The sequence below is a fragment of the Mirounga leonina genome, unplaced genomic scaffold (genome assembly GCF_011800145.1).
Source record: "Mirounga leonina isolate KUSES-001 unplaced genomic scaffold, KU_Mleo_1.0 Mir_101664, whole genome shotgun sequence".
Classification (NCBI taxonomy): Eukaryota; Metazoa; Chordata; class Mammalia; order Carnivora; family Phocidae; genus Mirounga; species Mirounga leonina.
This window is the reverse complement of record NW_023270175.1, coordinates 20,780,175-20,801,628: the sequence shown is the minus strand read 5'-3', so window position 1 is coordinate 20,801,628 and position 21,454 is coordinate 20,780,175. Positions and strand designations below refer to the sequence as shown.

Sequence of the window (21,454 nt, the reverse complement as noted above, 5' to 3'; positions counted from 1 at the left end):
AACAGTCATCTGTGAAGCACAATTAAGCAAAGCACAATAAAATGAGGTATGCCTGTAGGCTTTCTCATTAGGAATTGGCTTACAGCAGGATACATATATCCTACTGGTTGTTTTCCTGGTAAAACCCTAATTGATAGATAAATCAAAACAATATTACATCTCAGGGGAGACAGAGTAGATCAGTGCAACTATTAAGACCCTAAAAGACACAGAGAATGGTAGCCCCTATATCTTTGCACCTATAGCCAAATGGGGGTTCCTGTGTGACCAGCAGAGGCAGAAAACAGCTTGAGCTTGGTTTATAGGTGGGTCAGCTCAGTATGTGGGTACAAAGTGAAGATGAATGATATCTGCATTACAGCCATATTCAGGGGTGCAGAAGGAAAACTTTTCTAATGGACAGGACCTCAAGCAGGGCACCTGACTTGGTGTAAAAGAAGCGGCCGAACATGAGAATATTTATCGGATATGCAGACTCCTGGGCAGTGGCCAATGGCCTGGCCGTCTCGTTGGGGGACTGGAAGGACCAGGGCGGAAGATCAGAGACAAGGAGAGCTGGTGTGAAGACTGTGGACTGACACGTGGGAGGAGCAAAGTGTGACTAGTTCTGTATCCCATGCTAACAGCCATCAGAGCATCCACCATGAAAGAGGCACTGAACTGGCAAGCAGACACAGTGGCTAAGCCAGGCGCACGGGCCTTTGGTCAGCGGCCACCACACAACTGGCACAAAGGACACATAAACACAGAGCCACACGACTGACAAAGGCCCAAGAGCAAGGACTCCCGCTTCCCAAGGCTGATCTCGCGGGACTCCTCGTGACAGGTGCTCTGCCTCAAGGACTCACCACATCATTGGTCTGGCTGACCCATTCTCAGAACTCCACAGCAGTGTGAGACTTTTCCTACCCAACCTTCCTTCTTGCCTTCCCTCTTCTCCAGAGGTTAGACCTCTATCAGAGTCTGACTGCTTTCCCAGACTCCTCCAACCTCCTTTCCCACTTTCTTTCATGGGCATTTTCCCCTTAAAAAAAAAATAAAAAAAAAAAAATCTCTCGCACATCTAATCTTGGACCCAAACTAACATACCAGGTAAACTAATTAAATGTGCTCACTATTAAAGCTCTATTCCTTTGTTTTGCAGGGTCAGAAGTTCAATTTTAGTGATTCAGCAGCAGTATTAAGGTCCTGTGAATTAATTCCTACCTAACTCATAAGGGACTGATTGATAAAATAAAAGGACAAGATTCTCCAAATGAGAAAAAACTGCCAAGGAGACCAGAGAGATATGCAATGAAGCTGACAAAGTATTCCCATCTCAGCAATAACAGCTTCTTGAAAAGGAAACTCAGCCCACAAGTAGCCTGGTAGGTCTGAAACTCGGAAAGGGAGCTGGCTAGCCAAAAGGTAGAAACAACCCACATGTCCATCCACTGAGGAATGGACAAACAAAATGTGGTCTATCCATACAATGGGATATTATTCAGCCATAAAAAGGAACGAAGTCCTGGGACGCCTGGGTGGCTCAGTTGGTGAAGCGTCTGCCTTAGGCTCACGTCATGATCCCAGGGTCCTGGGATGGAGTCCCACATCGGGCTCCTTGCTCAGCGGGGAGCCTGCTTCTCCCTCTGCCTGCCGCTCCCCCTGCTTGTGCTCTCTCGCTCTGAAAAAATAAATTTTTAAAAATCTTAAAAATAAAAAGGAACAAAGTGCTGGTCCATGCTACAACACGGATGAAGCTCAACAACATACCAAGTATGGCCCAGACACAAAAGGGCCACATGTTGTATGATTCCACTTATATAAAATGTCCAGAATAGGTAGTTCCACAGAAATGGAAAGCAGACTGGTAGTCGACAGGGACGAGGAGGAGGGAATGGAGAGTAACTGCTTCATAGGCACAGGGTTTCATTCTGGGGTGATGGAAATGTTTTTGAACTACACAGGAGCGGTAGTTTGGCACACTATGAATGTACCAAATGCCACTGAATTGTTCCCTTCAAAATGGTTAATTTTGTTATGTGAATTTCACCTCAATAAAAATAAATAAATAAATAAATAAATAGCAAGGAGGTGCGTGGATGTTAAAAAAGAGACATTTAAAAAATTTTTTAAAAAGAGGGTGAGGTGCAGAGGGAGCGGCCTGGCATTGAGAATCACTATCCCATTCACATCGAGCTGTCTAGACCTAGTTAAACCACCCTTCTCTACGCACGGCTGTACCTGCCAACTGGAAAGGTCACCTACACCTCTAGCACAAAGACTAGAATTCTAGAATTGCCTGCTATTTCCCCTTTCCTGGCAATTTCATCATACACTGGGGTCGTAAATTCAAGGACCACATTTATGAAACCAAATTTAGAATACCTCCTCTGGTAAGTACTGAGCATATTCCCAGGAACAATGGATTTCGCTCAAAAATCCAGGCCTATGAGGCTGTTAAAACTACAGCTCTCAATGACTCTAATACTCAAGGGATTGGAAGAATTCGGCCTCAGATATTTTACTTACAGTAACAGTAAAAGCATAACTGAGTACGATTGCATTTTAAAGACCAAGTTCATTTCCAGTTCCAGTTCTACCAGGAAGAGAGAGAGGCCGCAGCTTCAGTGGTGTCTGCGGTCACCGGGGTTAGAGGACTCCTGGTCCCACGAGTGCCGGGCCCTCTTCGGCCTGTGGGACCTCTCTCGGCTCCTACTTCTACTTCGCTGACTACGCCCCTCAGAACGCCCATTGGGCCGGCTGGAGTGTGTGTCTGAGCTTCGGCCCCGGTCTCTATCTCTGTTCTTTTCTTCTCTGGTTGAGGACCTATGTTCATGCTTCGGCTTCTCCTTCTTCGGCTCCCTCTCTCTGTCCCCTGCTCCACCGCGGCAGGTCGCCCTGACCTCGGGAGAGCTGGGCTGGTGCTTCCGCACCTCCCTGGGCTCGGACTTCTGACCCCACTCTGAGTTCTTGTTGCTATGCTTTTTAGAGCCACGGTCGTCCTTTTCCTTTACCATCTTGTTTCTGGGTGGCGAAGAGGGGGCTGGCTGCTCCGCCTGTACCTCCCGGTCAGGCTTCTCTTTGTCTTTCTTTCTTCTCTTTTTTTCCTTTTTGTCTGGAGGAAAAAAGGGGCACAACCAATGAGGAAAGGAAGATGGAGGAGGGGAGGGGATGCAAAAGGAAAGCACTGCTGGCAGTGGTGGCAAGCAGTCGTAATCGACACTTCCAGAAAGTGTCTCCGAGAAGCCAACTTGGATGTCTGTCCCCCTTGATATGTCAAGTGGCTGTATAAGGCAATTCTCACCCTTAATTACCTGTCTGAAGACACTGCCTCCAAATACAGTCACATTCTGAGGCACTGCGGGATTAGGACTTCAACATAGGAATTTAGAGGAGACAGAATTTAGCCCTTAATATTAGTCTTCCACTGACACCTCTCCTTTCCCAGTTAAAGTAAGGTTCCCCACACCTTTCCCCTTCATACGTGAGAAATGATTATCAACTCTCAGTGAACGCTAGGAAGAGCAAACACTAAGACTACCCAGAATCTTCTCTTGGGTCTTAACGCTTTACCTTTTTTGTGTTTTTTTGTGGGCTTGTCATCTTCAGAACCTTCAGATGAACTCACTGAGGGGGTGTGAGCCCCACAGCCCCTCTCCTGGAGTTCTTTGGACACATCATCTATTTCTTCAGAGTCCTTGGGAGCTCGATAGTTGGACACATGATCCACTCGAATAGTTCTTCCTTTGATCTAAGACAGACAGGCAGTGCTTCAGCAGAGATGGCCCTCCCGTTGAACTATTTGAACCCAGCTGCAAAATGCCATAGTTTGAACCACACCCTTTACCTTCCTGCTAATTCTATTTCTGGGGAAATTACTCTGAAGGAGACCTGCCCAATTGATGTCACAGCAAATATACCTAGATAATAATTTGCTCAGCCCTTGGGGCAGCCAGGTAGGGCCTGGGGCAGCTGGAGTCCCTGAGGCACTTGTACCAGACAGCCTCCTCAGTTTACCCCAGTGTGCCACAGAATAACCTTCATGTTCTACGTGTGCCATTAAGTGAAGAAAGGCTGGGCAGTACTGCCCCAAAGCACAAGCAGCAGGGAAAAATGAGAATTTACATGCATAAACAATGAATTACCCTCAATCTGTAACATTTATTCACAGTAAAACATACTGTGGCCTGGCAGCTAGAAAGAATTCCTGAAATCAAGTGCAGTGCTGCAGCTGTTTTCTTGATACAGCAGTCAGGATGAGGCCAAGGAAGACCAATAGCTAGAAAGGGGGAAGGAAGCTTTTTCTTAAGCCCTCACACCTTGCTCTACCCCCACCATAATGGACAACTGGCTCACACTGATATTTTTGCTGTGAATCACAACTCTCTGGGTGAACAACAAAAATTAACCCCTCACTTAAAAACATTCAGGCAGGGCACCTGGGTGGCTCAGTCAGTTGAGCGTCTGCCTTCAGCTCAGGTCACGATCCCAGACTCCCAGGATCGAGCTTCAGGGATCGAGCCCCAGGGATCGAGCCCCACGTCGGGCTCCTTGCTCAGTGGGAAGACTGCTTCCCCCTCTCCTCTGCCCCTCCCCCTACTCCTTCTGTCTCTCTCTCTCTCTCTCAAATAAATAAAATCTTAAAAAAATTCAGGCAGATACAGACCTATTCTATAGGCAAAATCACCCAAAATTTTAAAAGTCTGGCTTTTATTGTTCCCACACAAGAGCAGATTTTTATTCTTACCTTTAAGCCTGAGCAGTTGGTCATCTTTCCTATTCCCCTTTTGAAAACATTTTTGAAAACCTCCCTTTTATGGTGACTCCATTTGACTGCTGGCTCTCTTAAAAATCAAGCCTAGTACCTTGTTCCACCCTATCCTATAGTCACCAGCTATTCCATACTGGTGCAATCAGTGACAAACTCTCCAAATCAAAAGTCACACACCCCCCACCCCCAAGCTATGACAATGCTTAACCAACTGCAGTGCTTTTCCTAAATAAGCATCGGAACCAGGTAGAGCATACATAAGCCTGACTTGCCCATCACCTTCTCTCAGGCCAAGGGTGGAGTAAGAGCGAACAGAGGAGAAACAACTTCAGAATGAGTTACTTTTGTAGAATTTGTCATCAGACTTTTAACTAGAGAATTTCCAGGGCCCAGTAATGCTAAGTCAGTGGAGATATATGACAGACCCACAAAGCTATGTCTTAGAGCATGAAGCCATGAGAGAGCCCCAAATCCCCTGACAGAGCATAGCATGGAAGTCTCTTTGTTGCCCAATACATCAGAGATGAGAGTGGGGTTTGAGAATGGAAAGGTGAGAAACCAGAGACTTGGGCGGGAGTGGGGGGCATGGTACCTATGCTCCTGGGAAGATGAACATGAGGAAAAGGAACAAGTGTTAGCAGGGTCATACGCCAATGAAATTATTTCCTGGGATCATTTCCTGGTCAGTATGTCCCCACACCTCTGCAACTCTCTCAACGCACCCAGGTGACCAGTACTGCCCTTGAACCTGTGGCAATCAGGTGGGAAATTAAACCGAACCCTTACATACAGGTAAAGTCCAGCCAAATCCTGCTTAGTGAACACACTCACCTTGATCCCATTAAAATTGTCAACAGCCAGAATTGTGCTCCTCTGGTCTTCATAGCAAAGGAAACAGAATCCTTTGGATTTCCCAGTCTTCTTGTCCCGCACCAGATTAATGTTAACAATCTCCCCATATCTATTTATTTTATAAAAGAGTAAGACACTATTGATTTAAAATGCAAAAACTTTCAGACTGAATGACAAAACAAAATTCAAATAATATAATCTGTACAGGAGACACATCTAGAACAAGATAACATAAAAAGGTTAAAAATAAAAATTAGACAAGGACAGAGCAGGAACACCCAATTACAAAATGGGTGGTAATATTAAGATCAAAGATGAATTCAAGGCCAAAAAAGATATTTAAATGGGACTAAGAGAGCTCTTTTACACTGAAAAAGGTCCTGATATATTACAAAGATATGTCGTGAACCTTTATGCATAAGCTCACAAATCAAAAATTTAATTACAGAAACTATTAAAAATACAGAGAAACTGGTAACAAAGGTTATGAGGTATTTTAACATACTACTTAAGTTTATAACACATAAAATTGGTAAAAATAAGGTCAGATGAATTAATATCAATATATAATTATATAACATAAATATAAATAAATAACAATTATGTTAACAAATATTAATGTCAAACCAGTGGATATATAGATATATTTGAATCTTACAAAAAGAGGACAATTTCTTCTCAAGAATCCATGAAATATGTATTAAAATTGACTACAAAGTAAACCTCAATAACTTCTAAAAACAGAACAGAATATGTTCTCCAATCACAATGCTCTCCAGCTGGAAATAATATTTTAAATAAAAAATACCCTACTAGCTAGAACTTGAAACCTACTCTCCTAGCTAACAACTGGATGAAAGTGAAATAAAGAAAAAAATCAACAGCAGATTACTTAAAAAATAACAAAAATGAGAAGAATATATACCAAAACTTATGGGATGCAGCTAAAACCACACTCAGAAAAATCTGTAACCTTAGAGAATTTTACTGTTAAAAAGGCAGAATGAATATAAAAGAAAACAAATCGAAGGAAAGCAGATGGGAGTTAATAAAGATAAAAGCAGAAATTAAGAGAAAATAGAAAAAAATTCAACCTTACTCCTTATACAAAGTTAAATTCCAGATAAGTTAAAGATTCATAAATTAAAAAGTAAAGTCATAAAAATAAAATAGGAATTGGTGGATACTTAATAACATGATCACATACATACATTCCGGCCAGATATCTAGCATCTTACCTAACAGAAAATACAGGTTTCTCCCGCTACCCGAATGTTCATTTTATGTCACTTCGCTTTTACAAAAGACCTACATTAGTACCTGTTTTCACTAACCGAAAGAAAGCTGAAGAGGATTTTCACTCTTATGACATAGTAACTGCTTCATCACTTTATGCCGTTTTAGCTTAGAAAGCTTTCACAGAACACTCTACCTCCGAATAGCAGGGGAAACCTGTACTGGAGCTGATTCAACTAAGGTCAGGAACTATTTAACACTATTTAACATTGTAGGTATAGGCCAGTGCAATTAGACAGGAGAAAACAGATGTAAAAAAATGAAAAAGTAAAACTATCTCTATTTGAAGATTTATATATAATAGTATGTATAGAAAACCCAAGAGAATTAATGATAAACAATGATAAAAACAAACAGTAGAATAATTCAGTAAGGTAACAGGATATAAAGGTAAAAAAATAAAACACTCTCTTACAAAAACAATAATCAGTTAGAAGATATAACCAAAGAGAAACCCCATTTGTATTAGCAACAAAAAACTTAAAATACTTAGAAATAAACTTAGCAACAAGCAATGTACAAAGTCTATATAGAGAAAATTTTTTAAAACTGAAAGACACACACAGATTTGAACAAACATAGAAGACATCCCCTGTTTTTGGGTAGGATGACTCAACATCTTAAAGACAGCAACATCTTCCCCCAAGTTAATACTTAAATTTAATGTAGTACAAGTTGTGTTTTACTTTCCTGGAGCTGGATAAGTTAATTCTAAAGTTCTCATGGAAAAATGAACATGTAAGAGTAGATGGAAAAACTTTAAAAAAGGAACAATGAGGGAGAGTAACTCTCCCAGATACTAAACACACTGAAAACATTGTGATTAATTAGTGTGGTACTGGCACATGAAGAGACAGACAGACCAATAGAACAGAAAAGAAAGCCAAGAAAGAGACTCAAGTATATATGGAAAAATTAGGAAGATGATATGGGTGACATCCCAATTTGCTGGGGGAAAATATGAACTTTTTTATAAATGTTGGGACAACTGGATAGCCATTGAAAAAACATGAAATTGGATCCGTGTCTCACACTATACATCAGAATAACTCTAAATGGATCAGAGATTTCAATGCATAAAATTGAAACCATACAAGTACTAGAAGGGAACACAGAGGGGTGGGTGGGGAGAAATACTATCTAATTATGACTCAAAATCCAGAAGCAACAAAAAAAGACTGATAAATCTGACCATATAAAACACTAGAGTGTGAGACTATACAGGGTCTGCACAAAGGAGTTTTTGGGGGGGATGGAATTGTTCTTCATCCTAACTGTGGGGGTGACTACACAAATCTATACACGTATTAAAGCTCACAGGACTGTACACTCCCTAAAAAAAGTCAATTTTACCATATAATTTAAACACATGAATAAATTTTTTTAAATTTTGCACAGCAAAAAAAAAAAAAAAAAGAAAGAAACCCCACAACAAAGTCAAAAGACAAATGACAAAATAGGAGAAAATATTTACAACTCATATCACAGATAAAGGACCAGAAAGTAATTTTTTTCCTTTTTGCTATAAAGAACATCATCAGGACAACTGGTAAAGCTGAATAAAGTCTATGGATTAGATCAGTGTTAACTTCCTGAATTTAATCACCATACCGAGGTTAAACAAGAGAATGCTCTTGTTTTGGGGGGAAACAAATATTGAAGAATTTAGGGATAAATGGGCATCATGCCTGCAACTGACTCTCAAACAGTTCAGAAAAAAATAATAGGTATACGTGGGGAGAAATGACAAAGCAAATGTAGTAAAATGTTAACATCTGGGGATTCTAAGCGAAGGGGAAACAGGTATTCTTTACACTACTTTATAACTTTCCTATTTTAAGCCTGAGATTATTTCCAAATAAAAAGTAAAGAGAATATAGAAACTCATTTAAATGGACTCCTACAGACCAAATTGGGACAATCTGAGCATCAAGAAATAATAATGATGGCAATGTAGTAAAACACATCAAATTAAGTAAAATAAGTCCACAGTAACACAATACATGACAAAGTGGTATAACAGAGTTGAAACCATTAAGAGCTTTTGTAAAATCACTAAGAATATGAGGAACACATCAACAGAAGAAAACAAGCAAAGGATATGAAAAGACAACTTAACAAAAAAACAAGAAATAATGGCATGTAAATCTATGAAAAGATGTTCTACTTCACTGATAATTAAATAAAGGCAAAGTAAACTCATAATGAGAAACCATATGACAAATATTTTTTTAAAATAACCACTGCCAATTAGGATTCAGAAAAATGGGCATTCTAGTGAGAGTAGAAACTGATACAACCTTCTCAGAGAGCAATTTGGCCATATTTACAAAACATCTTAAAAATGCTGATCTAGTAATTTCACTAAGGAAATTATCAGCAATGCATACAAAGGATGTATATACTACAATGTATATACTAAATATGTATATACATATACTATAATGTATATACTGAATATATATATGTATACATATAGTGTGTGTGTATATATATACACTAAAATGCAATACAATTTATAACAGCAAATAATGCCCAACATTTAAAAAAAAAAAAAGATGATAAAAAAATACACCAAAATGTTAACAGTTTTTCCTTAAAGTACCTTCTGGTTTCTTCTCTATGCTTTCCCTTTTTGCCAAATGTTCTATAGTGATTACACATTACCTTGATAATCAGAAAACAAAACATTTTTTGAAAACCACTGTTACCAACGGCAAAGGCAATCTTCATGGAGAGCAATGTGTACAGCCAGAAGAGAGAATGAGAATAAACAAACACGCTAGCTGATCATCACTCAATGCAAATAAGACAAAAACAGCCTCTAGATGGAAGGCTGGACCAGGCAGAGGTATCATAAGGGGTGGAAATTACAGGCTGCACCTGCTGTGACCTTCCAGCTCCCCAGAAGTAGGAGGAAACAGCCTCTGTCCCTTTCTGGGCGCTTTGCAGTGTGGGCTGCGGAGGCCCTCTCCCATGGCCTTCAATGTGTATTGCCCAATTGCGTTCCCATGGCCCTCTCCCCCATATGCTGCCTGACCACTCAGCCAGGGTCCTCCTCCTATCGAACGGCCCAACCATCCCCTGCCATGGCTGGCTGTGTTTGCTTCCCCAAACCCTTCCGCCACGGTCCTCTGCCTGTACATGCTGTCCAACTTCTCTGCAACAGTCCTCTGCCCTCGGGGCCCCTCTGGCCTTACAGACTGTCTAACCACTCTGTGTAGCTCTGGGTTGGGCCCAGCCCCTCTCTACCAGCTGCCACAACCAGAGCAAGCTGCCAAGACGCTCTCCCACCCAATGCTGCTGCTTTCATCTCATAGCGGAATGAAGAATATATGGTTGACCTATTCATTCTTGTTCCTCAACAGCCTGTAATTCTCAGCTTCTGGGTAAAGAGACTGGCTCTGCTCAGTAACCTTATGCTCATCTAGAAACAAAGAAAACAAACTACTGCCTAAACCTTTTGCTTTTTCTCCCATTCTTCTGTGCTTTGCCCTAATCCTGCAACACCACACAGGTGTAAGCCAGAAGGGCTCTGTGATCATGGATAACCCTTAGTTTGCAGGAGCCCAAAGAGCCCAACATGGTAGCTTCCTGTGAGTTCCAGTCTGTTCTGGTGTTGGCCCAGGCTGAACAAGCCTCACTGAAGAAGCAATAAAAACAGTCCAGAATCCCCAAGACAGCCTCCTAAATCATCCAACTTCTTGGATTGTCCATATTGGAAGAGTTCTACAACCATGTCCTGGGGCTCATCTAGACTAGAGCAGAAGCTCCAGCCCTCCCCATGCAGGGAGGCCAGTGAGCCTACAATAAAATAAATGGATTCTGTGATGCCACAAAATGCATTATGGAAGCATACTCTGGTGACCCAGAAGGCAGGAAATGAAAAAAAACTTACTGTGAGAACACACAGATGATGTCCCCTTCAGTCAGTTCATAAGGAAGCCCTCCTAGAAAAGAAAACCACATTTCAGTTCCACAAACATTTACCAAGCGTCTACTACATACCATGCACCAGGCCCGGCACTGGGGGGTGCAAAGAAGAGTAAGCCACAGAGCCTGCCCTCAAAGAACTCAGTCTGATGACACAACAGAAGCATACATAAGGTGCAGCATTAGTGCAGCAAAAGAAGTGATTAACTTTGTGGAAAGGTTGGTGTCCCCACTAACCAAATACTCCTCACACCCAAAATCTTATGGACAAAGCAGATAGTTTCTGGCATAAAACTCTGCTTCGACAAACACATCTTGAACTCACCTGCTCTTTACCCACAAATTCACAGCTAAGATCCAAAAATCAGTTTAAATATGAAAATATTAACCCCACCTCACATAGACTAAGGAGTTTATAATCCTTAGTTGTCTTTATAGACAACTGTTCAGCATTTCATAGGAAATAAATTCCCCTGCAAATCTTTCCTTCCTCATCTGTAAAATGGGGACTTTGGTACTTACTTCACAGAATTGTAAGAATTAAATAAAACAATGGATATAAAGTGCTTAGCACAATATAACAGAACAAACTGTCAAATTACTGGAAGTGACACAAAGTGAATATAGAGATGACAATATGGCCATGGGCAGAAGGCAGGAGCTAATTAGATGAGGAAAATGAATTCTGATGGAAGGGGAAAGGGCAGGGGACTAGCAGTAATACAGGATCGTGCCTGAGACCATGAGTTCTAGAATCCCATAGTGCTGGCTGTCCCACTTACTAGCTATGTGACCTTACGTAAGTCCATTAACTTCCCTGCACCTGTTTCCTCAGCTCTGTAATAGGGGACGCGGTATAACAATGGTCTCTGAAACCAAGAAACCAAGTGGCAAGACTCTTACCACAGTGAATGGCAAAGGGTAACTATCACGGACACTGGTTTGGCAGGGGGAGCAGACTAAAAATGGGAGAGAAAAGAGATACGGAAAACGGATTTACGGGGCAGCCAGCAGAAGGAAATAAAAGTGCGGGATGAATGCCGGGAGGAATGAAAGGCGGGAATACTGAAAGGTTAGGAAGTAGGCCAGGAGAGGAGGAGGAGCCGTGCAGGGGAAAGATGTGGACCTCACCCAGGAAGATCCAGGCGCTGTCTTTGTACTCGGAGTGCCAGGACACCTTATCTGCCACCCCAAGCTGGACCTCACGCTCATTCAGCTCGTTGATCAGCTTCACTTTAGTTAAAGGGCTGCAGAGAGGGCGTAAAACCGGACCTTAAGTGCGGCCTGGCCAGAGGTAAGGGTGAGCAAAACTAGGGGACTAGTTTCCAGTCTCCGCGCCTCTCCCGCCCCTCGGCCCGGCAGACGCTCTACCACCCCAGCCCTGGTGGGCCACCTCCCGCGGCCCATCCCTACTTCTTCAGAGGTAAACTGAGTCCTTACTTCATCTTCTCAGGTTCGCGCTCAGCACCGAGACCCTGACTTCCGGGCGAGTCTGCACCGCGCGTGCGCAGCCCCGACGCAGCGCTCCCATTGGACTCCGCGGAGCTCGCGTCGCGCGGGAAGAGCTGGGCCGCGCCGGGGTGTGGCGCTTGCGCACTAGCGCGGAAAGGGACTCCTCGCTCTGCGTGTTTCGCTCCGCCAGAGAATTTTTGTCTAGTCCCTCGGTCCGTCCCTCTGTGGGACGGGGACGTGGGTGTGAGCCGGGTTTATTATAGGACCCTCAGCCCCTGCACGATGCCTGGCATTGATTGGGCGAGCTATAAATGTTTGCTGAATAAAGACTGAAAAATGTGCCCGTTATGGCGACTTAAGTCCCAGCCTTTGCTTGCTCTCAGTGCAAATCCCTACTGGGGCTTCATTCCCAGCCAGTTGCTCACGCACACACACACCCATCAAAGCATCCCTGTTCAGGAATTACAGCAGAAAAGTGAAGAAGATATGTGAGAGGGTAAATCTTTTTTTTTTTCTTCCTCAAATTCAAATGCACAGGCAACTGACCAGTGTGCCTCCATAGGCTGAATTGAATACCCAGATTTGTGTTAAGAGCTGTTACCCTCAGCCACCCTTTTCCATTGTCTCGCTTCTACTTAAGCAGGAGGCAGAAAGAAATAGTGAAAAAGCTAATAATTGAGCAGATGCTAGATTGTGTGCTAAGAAATTCACATGTACTGGCCCTCCATCCTCACAACCACCCCCATAGAGTCTATAGATACAATTACCCTCCTCATTTTACAGAGGAAGAAACTGAGATTCAAAGGAGTTAATTAGTTAATTCAAAGGAGGTACTCTGCCTCTACCTATCAGGTCTGGTTGATTTAATCAGTTCTTACTGAGTATCTATATTTGTCCTATAAGGCATGTCTGTAGACAGGAATGTAAGGTGAGGTTCTCTGCCCGAAGGAGCTAATATCTTTGAGGAGACAAGATAAATTTGCTTGGTAGATTTCACTCCAGAAATAACCAGGAATCCATAGAAGAGATGGTGGCATATAATGTGTGATTTAAGCCATATTGAAGCTTTGACTCTGTCTCACATGTGTCCTCATCAATAACTGGTATCAGACCATGCATGGTATAAAAGTGAAGTTCCAGAGCTGTGTAGTTCTCTTTGTAAGCCTAGCTCAGAACCCCAGAAATTAGGCACTTCACCAAGTACTCTGATGATGATGGTGATGATGACAACTCTACCCTCAATGACTCACCATCTACCCATATCCTGCCAAAAAGCAGGAAACTCCCCACCAATGACAGTTTCTCTTCATTCATTCTGTGTTTGTGCCCCTCCCCCAGTCCAAACCAGCTATTCATTAACTTTGTGAAATTATCTTGGCAATGAAAACTAAACAGTGACAGATTGCATACAGGTTTCATCTGCTCCTGGGAATCTTAGGTTGCTTAGTTGTAGGGTTGAAGTAGCCACTGCAAAGTGGTAAACTAGCATGCAGCATTATCTGGCTGGATTCTTCAGGCAACTGTGAAATGAGAGAAATAGGGCTAAACCTGTGTCTTGGTCATCAGGACGGTTCAAAAGGAAGCTGAAGTGAAAGAGGAGATTAAGACCAACCAAAGGGAAGGACAGTTTAGTTGGAGGAAGGCGTGGGAAGATTGCTACTATCTAGCTAGTAGGTTCAGCAGAGATATTCTGAACCCGGGAGAACTTCAAACCATCCCAGGTTACCCGGGACATCTCCATTAACATGCTTCCAATTGGTAGGAATTGGTAGGTAAGATGATGCCTAGAGATATCCACAAGTGTAAGTGGAAAGGGGATGAGGATCGAGGGGACCCTCTGATCTTAGCATCTGAGAGGAGGACCAGGGTTTGCTATTCAAGGTGGCTACTAGTGATCTCCACCAGTAACATTGATTTAGCACCCACTGGATGGACAGCTCAGGTCTAGGTCCTCTGGGCAATGTTAAGGAAGCCAAAGGCAATCCTCACATTCAAGGCAAGGCCAAGCAACATGTCCAGCCAATTTCATCTCTTCACTTCCCACCACACCACATCCCAAAACAGCTTTCCCTCCTGACTTCCCTATTTCAAGCAATGCTATCACCATTTTCCTGGTTGCCCAGGTACAAACAGGGGTTTCATATTTCAGTCATCCTTATTCCTCACCCAAAGATATCTATCAAATCACTAAGTCCTAATAATTGTGCTACTGCAGTGTCTATAAAATGCATCTCATCTAGTCACAGTTCTGTTTCTTTTTTAAAAAAGATTTTATTTATTTACTTATTTATTTGAGAGAGAGTGAGAGACAGAGCACGAGTGGAAGGGGAGGGGTGGAGGGAGAAGCAGGCTCCCTGCTGAGCAGGGAGCCAGACACGGGGCTCAATCCCAGGACCCCAGGATCATGACGTGAGATGAATGCAGATGCCTAACCGACTGAGCCAGGCGCCCCAACAGTTCTGTTTCATTATCACATGACTTCTAGTTCTTTCACTACTCTCAGAACTGCCTTGGCCCCTATTCTCCTGTCTTTCCTCCCACTGCTCCCCAACACAAAGCCTCAACTTCAGCCAGGTTACACTTCTATCCATTTCCTCAGGGGCTCCTTTCATTTCCAACCTAGACACCCTGCTGGGAAAGCCCCACACCCCTGGATGGCTCTTCTCTCTCTGAAATCTGCCCAAGCTCCAAACCCCCATCCAGGCACCCCTTAAGCAGGAAACATTTCCTGACCTCATCAGTACACAGTGATGGTTCCCACTTCTGAACTCTGCAGCACATCATAACATTTTCATGTTATCTCCCCAGAAAGAGTGTGAGATCCTGGAAAAGAAAGGTTCTTTCTTTTTAAGCCCTCAGCACCTCAAACACCTTTCTGCACACATAGCAAGCAACCAATACAACTATTGGTTAATGAAATTGAAAACACACAGAGCTATGGTTACCTTTGCGGAAGCAGATGAGGAAAGGAGGAGAGAAGCTTTTACTTACCCTTTGTTTCTTTCTATACTGTTAGAATTTTCTTCCCTGGGCTCCTGGGTGGCTCAGATGGTTAAGCGTCTGCCTTCGGCTCAGGTCATGATCTCAGGGTCCTGGAATCGAGTCCCGCATCGGGTTCCCTGCTCAGTGCAGAGCCTGCTTCTCCCTCTCCCTCTGCCACTCCCTCCGCTTGTGCTCTTCTGTCTATCTCTCTGTCAAAGAAATAAATAAAATCTAAAAAAAAAGAAAAAAAGAATTTTCTTCCCTTTATCCAGATTATCACTTACATTTTTTATTTTTATTTTTTAAAAGATTTTACTTATTTTACTTGACAGAGAGCACACGCAGGGGGAGCAGCCGGCAGAGGAAGAAGGAGAAGCAGGCTCCCTGCTGAGCAGAGAGCCCAATGCAGGGCTTGATCCCAGAACCCTGGGATCATGACCTGAGCCAAAGGCAGACGCTTAACCAACTGAGCCACCCAGTTGCCCCATCACTTACATTTTTTATTGCCATGTTATCTTGGCAGACCTTTATTTTCTCACTTTTGTCTTTTGTTCATTCAACAAATATTCATTGAACAACTTTTACATGCTAGACACTGTTCTAGGTGCTAGGGTTATAACAATAAATAAGGCAAGGAGAGTTCCTTTCCTCATGGAGTTTACATTCTTGGGGAAGGAGGAAAATAAACATATAAATATACATCCAACGTTGAAAAGTGCTATAAAGGGTAAGGGGACAGAGAATGACAAAGTTTTGCTATTTTAAAAAGGTGATGGGTCAAAGAAGCCCTCCCTGATAAGGTGACATGGAGGCAGAGACCTGCAAGAAGATGGGGAGCAAGTCATGGGGATGTTCAGGAGAGGAATGTTCAGGCAGAGTGAACAGTAAGTGCAAAGGTCCTGAGACAGGAGTGTGTTTGAGAAACAATAAGGAGGCCAGAGTGGCTAGAGAGGAGCAGGCAAGAAAGAGAATGACAGATTTTTGTTTATTTAACAAAATCTGATTTAATACCCACCATGTACCAGACATTGTTCTAGGTACTTTATATACATTAACACATTTGCTTCTCACAACAATCCTATGTGGTAGACACTATAACCCCATGTTGCAGATGAGGAAATTGGGGCACAGAGAGGTCATTTGCCCTATGTCACACAGCTGGTCAATGGTAGAGCCAGGATTTGAATCCAGGTGGTATGGCTCCAACGTCTGCACCCTTAGATAAGTGGGGTAAGAGGAACAGATCAGGCAGGGGCATGTTGGGTATCAACTTTAGATTTGACTCAGTGTGAGGTGAGAAACCAACAAAGCATTCTGATCTGGCTTACAATTTAGCAGGATGACCTTGGCTGCAAACTGTGGGTTGGAAAGAGTGCCTAGGGTAGAGTCAGGGAGACTAGGAAGCCTTGCAATAATTCAGGCAAGAGATGATGGTGGTTTGCCTCAGGGAGCAGCTAAGGAGAGGGTGGCCCATGTTGGTATTTTTTAAACTAAAAAATATATTAAAAAGAGTAAAGAACACACATGACATCAACAGAAAGGTATATGATGTTTATGAGTGCTCGGGTGCTGGGCTAGATGCTGAGGATACTACAGTAAACAAGATCACAAGACCCAGTCGCTGCCCTTGAACAGCTCACAAAGTTGCCAGATAGTTGTATATGTGAATAAACATAATACAAAGGGATGAGGGTCAAAATGAAGGTGTGAGTGAAATGTCATTGGAACCAGTTGAGGAATCAATTAATTCTGACTACTGGGAGTCAGAGGGAGGTGGGGGTGGAAAGCAGAGTGTCAGGGAAAGCTACCGTGCAGCAGGGGACAGTTGAAAGGCAGGGAGGAAGACTGGGGTGGGAGAAAACAGATGAATTTGGTTGGCAAATTGTTGAGTTTAAAGCACCCAAGGAGCCAACAAAGGAGACCAAGGAGGAGGAGGACAGATGAAGATGAAGCAGCAGGAGAAAGTAGGATTCAAGAAGAGAGCAAAAAGGGGCGCCTGGGTGGCTCAGTCGTTAAGATTAAGATTTGACAAACAGACAAACAATGTCTGTTCCTTAGTTATAGGTTGTCTGGAGGAATAGAGAATAAGAAATGATGGGTTGTGTTAATAGCATCTTACCATCTCTTCTGGGAATATTAACCTGAATCCATACACGGGCTTCAGTGAGTCTATAAGGACCCTGCATTTGTTCGTATGATGTCTATGTTACATGAACATGTGCATTTTTAAGGAGAAGGTCCATAGCTTCTAGCAGATTCCAAAATGGTTCCATGGTTGGGAAAACAATAGCTGAGGACCACTGCCTTAGAGCATCTAAGCATTATCTGTGAATATCGTCATGTACAGATAATTCAGAGCAGTTTGCAAAGCTGTTGCAGGAGAACTGGCATGAGCTATGTGAGTCAGATATCGACCAATTGGAAGCACACCACACCCCCGCTGGCTCCCCCCAGGCTCAGCACAGCTGCTTGCTCCCAGCAATCTGACTCTTAGGTATAATCTTGAGGAGCTGGACAGAGAATCCCAAAATCTTGAGGAAGAGGAGGCCAAGTCACTTCCAGGGGTGAACATGCCTTCTAGAAGATACACGGCAGATGTCCTTTTATCACGTGCTTGTCGTTGTTCAACTTTTCTCCAGTGCCCAGGCCAAAGCAGTAGCTTTCCAAACCTCAAGCAACACAAATTTCAGAAGTGGCTAAGAATTCTGACGAGCTGACTTTAAAAACAGAATCCGGTTTCTAAAGAAGAAATCGCTGGGGCAGTAGACGGCTCTGATTCAAGTGGAGCCCACCTGTAATCACAAATTTACTCTCAATTCATGATGTGAAGTCCCCATTGGCATACAGGCCTATGGACCATGTGAGCAGAATTGAACTGAATGGGATCATCAGACCGGGTGGGATGAGGAGTAGAGGTGGGCCAATCGGACTGGAGCTGAATAGAAAAGTATTTTTGAGGGATGGCAGGAGCCTGCTTAGAGTAGGAGTTCCTAAAAGGTCTTGGCACTGAAGCAGGTCAATCTCCAAGCCAATGACTAGTGAGTGCCCTACCCTCTAGTCTTCAAAATATTCCTTGCATTACCAGCTTTTATTGCCCTCTCTGTGATTCTCACTGTTTTGAGCCAGACTTCTTCTAGGGTGTTCTGTTGCTGAGCCACATCATAGGATGACATACTGAGACCAAGGGGGAAGAAGCCATTTAGCAGGGGTGCCAGGTGAAACACTGATCCAGAGGGTAGGAGACAGTCTGTAGATTAGGAAAAGGGGTAGGCGGCCACGTGGCTGAGCAGCCAGACAACCGAGACACATGCTTGTAGAGACTAGAGCAGATGGGTGATCAGAGGGACAAACTGAGAAGCAGGCAAAGCCCTCAGAGATGAGACACGGGACAGGCCTGTGTCTTGGCTCAAAACCCAGTGACATTGCAGGCAGGCTGACTGCTTTCCTCTTCTGCACGGTGGATGCTGGCATCTGTCACGAGGCTGGGCACAAGCTTTCAAAGCCATAGGGTGATGCCACACGGCTTTCACTCTGCCTCTGTTCAGCAACTTACACTTCTGTAACAACATTGCAATTCTGAAGAGACCGGCTGGCAGTTAGATGAATATAGACTCCGAGACTCGGCAGGCCTGGGTTCAAATCCCACTTCTAGCACATGCTAGCTGTGGAACTTCGGGGGATTTAATTAGCTTCGATTAACTTTATGTGCATTGGTGATAATATCACCTCACGGGCATATTGTGAGGATTAAATGAGTTCATGCATGGAAAGTGTGTGTGACAGATCTGTACCTCTGAAACAAATAATGCAATATATGTTAAGAAAAAAAAAAAAGAAGAAGATAGTAGGAGGGGAAGAATGAAGAGGGGGAAATCGGAGGGGGAGACAAACCATGAGAGACTGTGGACTCTGAGAAACAAACTGAGGGTTCTAGAGGGGAGGGGGGTGGGGGGATGGGCTAGCCTGGTGATGGGTATTGAGGAGGGCACGTTCTGCATGGAGCACTGGGTGCTATGCACAAACAATGAATTATGGAACACTACATCAAAAACTAATGATGGAATGTATGGTGACTAACATAACAATAAAAAAAAGAAAAATAAATAAACCTTATTTGAAATAGATTGATCCCTCCCCAAACAGCTGATTACACATTGTGAAAGCATAATGATTTGAGGCATCATCAAATTAAAATTCCCATATTTTACAGAATGCCAACTTATATATCCACTTGGCCACGCTGTTTTCCTACTTGTAAGTTGAATTCCTGTTTTAAAACTGGGCCAACTCCTCGTGGGTGTTCTGGTGATGAAAACGACTTTCCTTAAGTTTTAGCCAAGACTTTTTCACTCTGGTATCTGATGAAAAAGGATGTGTGGGGGCACACACCACAATAACCAGGCAGGGGTGGGGGGAGAACTAATTTTTAGACAACTATTTTGATGTTTAAAATAAAAGGGGGACAAAAGGATGCATTAAAAATAATATGCTAATTAATTTTAATATATTCTGTGATTCCACATACACCAAGTTTACTGAATACTGAATTACTGATTTTTTTAAAAAAGCTGGATATGCTTGTTTAGAATATATTAGTGGGGCACCTGGGTGGCGCAGTCAGTTGAGCATCCAACTCTTGGCTTTGGCTCAGGTCGTGATCTCAGGGTCGTGAGATTGAGCCCCACACTGGGCTCCACGCTCAGTGCGGAGTCTGCTTGGGATTCTCTCTCTCCTTCTGCCCGCCCCCCGTGAAATAAATAAATAAATCTTAGAACAAATACATTGTTGTATATGTAAACACATGCAAACAAATCAAACCAAAGAAAGAAGAACACAGAAAATGATAAGCTCAGGGAAATGTGCATGAACCGGATGAGAGCAGAAAGTCTGACGGCTCTGAAACGCTTCTAACCCAAGGACTCCTGGTCGGTTGAAGCAGATACATGACTGCTCTCTCACCCGAAAACCATTCACCTCAAGAGATGAGACAGATCAGCTCTGCTACCCAGAGACCTCTACAGGAGACGCAGTGTCCCAAGTTCCTGGAACTTTTCCATCTGTATATGTGGTTCGGTAAGTCTTTTTTTTTTTTAAGATTTTATTTATTTATTTGACAGAGAGAGACACAGCGAGAGAGGGAACACAAGCAGGGGGAGTGGGAGAGGGAGAAGCAGGAGAGGGAGAAGCAGGCTTCCCGCAGAGCAGGGAGCCCGACGCGGGGCTCGATCCCACGACCCTGGGATCATGACCTGAGCCGAAGGCAGACGCCTAACGACTGAGCCATCCAGGCGCCCCTCGGTAAGTCTTTTTTTAAAAAAATGTGACAATACCACAGTCTAGGAAAAAGTAGTAATACCACGATTGAGCTGAAAAGTGACCCACTCACCTGATTGATGGAGTTGGCAGTACAGGATGCAAGGCCTGTGCCCAGAGAAGTAAGCAGAAAGCAGGGCCAGTCAAAAGGTCCTGGGGCCAGTGCAAATCCAGCCGAAGTGGTGCTGACGACCAGAGCTGCAAGACAGAAAGAGAGTGGACATCTCATCACTGAAGCGCAGTCCGGACCATAAACGCCAAAAACCCAGCCCTCTTCCATACAGACCAATCCATTTCATCGGTGACACAAACTGCAGGCTAACCCTCTCTCATTAAAAAAATTTAAAAAATTTTTTCTGATTATCAAAAAAAAAAAGTGTGTGTGATAAGAGGTATTATGAATATTAATAATAATCCTCTTCTCAGATTCCAAATACCTCCGGCCATTGTTATGATCCCTCCACCCCTTCTGCAACCCCCAAATCTTACCCCCAGATCTTCCTCGGGAGGAAGCTGGAAATGGCCATCTGAGAGCCGGAGGGCTGCAATATAAAACTAGGCTTGAATGGCCCCTTGAGTGCAGTCTTTCTTGAAAAATACCCTGAATAGCCTTCAAGACTTTCAATGAAAAAAACCAAATGTTAATTGAATGTATACTTTCTCCCCTCACCCCAGCCCCACTGCACAAGCCATGGGAATGAACCAAAAGTATTTGTACCTCATTACCCAACTCCTAATCTGCAGGAGAGGGAAGGCTTTCCATGCTCTAGTCCCAACAATAAAAATAAATAAAAGGAGCAAGAAACTTCTGAGCCCTGGGTGGCAAATGAAAACATTTCTGTACTCGCCGTGCCCCTCTGGCCTGCATGAAGG

At 43.4% G+C, this 21,454-nt stretch overlaps 1 protein-coding gene across 1 annotated transcript; it reads right to left on the bottom strand.

Annotated features, from left to right (window-relative positions):
* Positions 1–2,048: 2,048 nt before the first annotated feature.
* RBMX2 (RNA binding motif protein X-linked 2) lies at positions 2,049–21,028 on the bottom strand. Its single transcript, XM_035005680.1, has 9 exons — positions 21,019–21,028; positions 20,655–20,779; positions 13,284–13,450; positions 12,275–12,508; positions 11,966–12,081; positions 10,800–10,851; positions 5,585–5,714; positions 3,556–3,733; positions 2,049–3,097 (listed from the first exon to the last, which is right to left on the bottom strand). The coding sequence occupies exons 1-9, from the start codon at positions 21,026–21,028 to the stop codon at positions 2,607–2,609; spliced, it is 1,503 nt and encodes a 500-aa protein (XP_034861571.1). The 3' UTR covers positions 2,049–2,606.
* Between the last annotated feature and the right edge of the window lie 426 nt (positions 21,029–21,454).

Excerpts from the sequence above, each read along its gene's own strand:
- RBMX2 (XM_035005680.1), bottom strand. Across the intron at positions 12,082-12,274 it reads CGCGAACCTGAGAAGATGAA|CCCTTTAACTAAAGTGAAGC; the intron begins GTAAGGACTCAG and ends CCCTCTCTGCAG. Across the intron at positions 5,715-10,799 it reads ATCATCTGTGTGTTCTCACA|ATATGGGGAGATTGTTAACA; the intron begins GTAAGTTTTTTT and ends TAAAATAAATAG.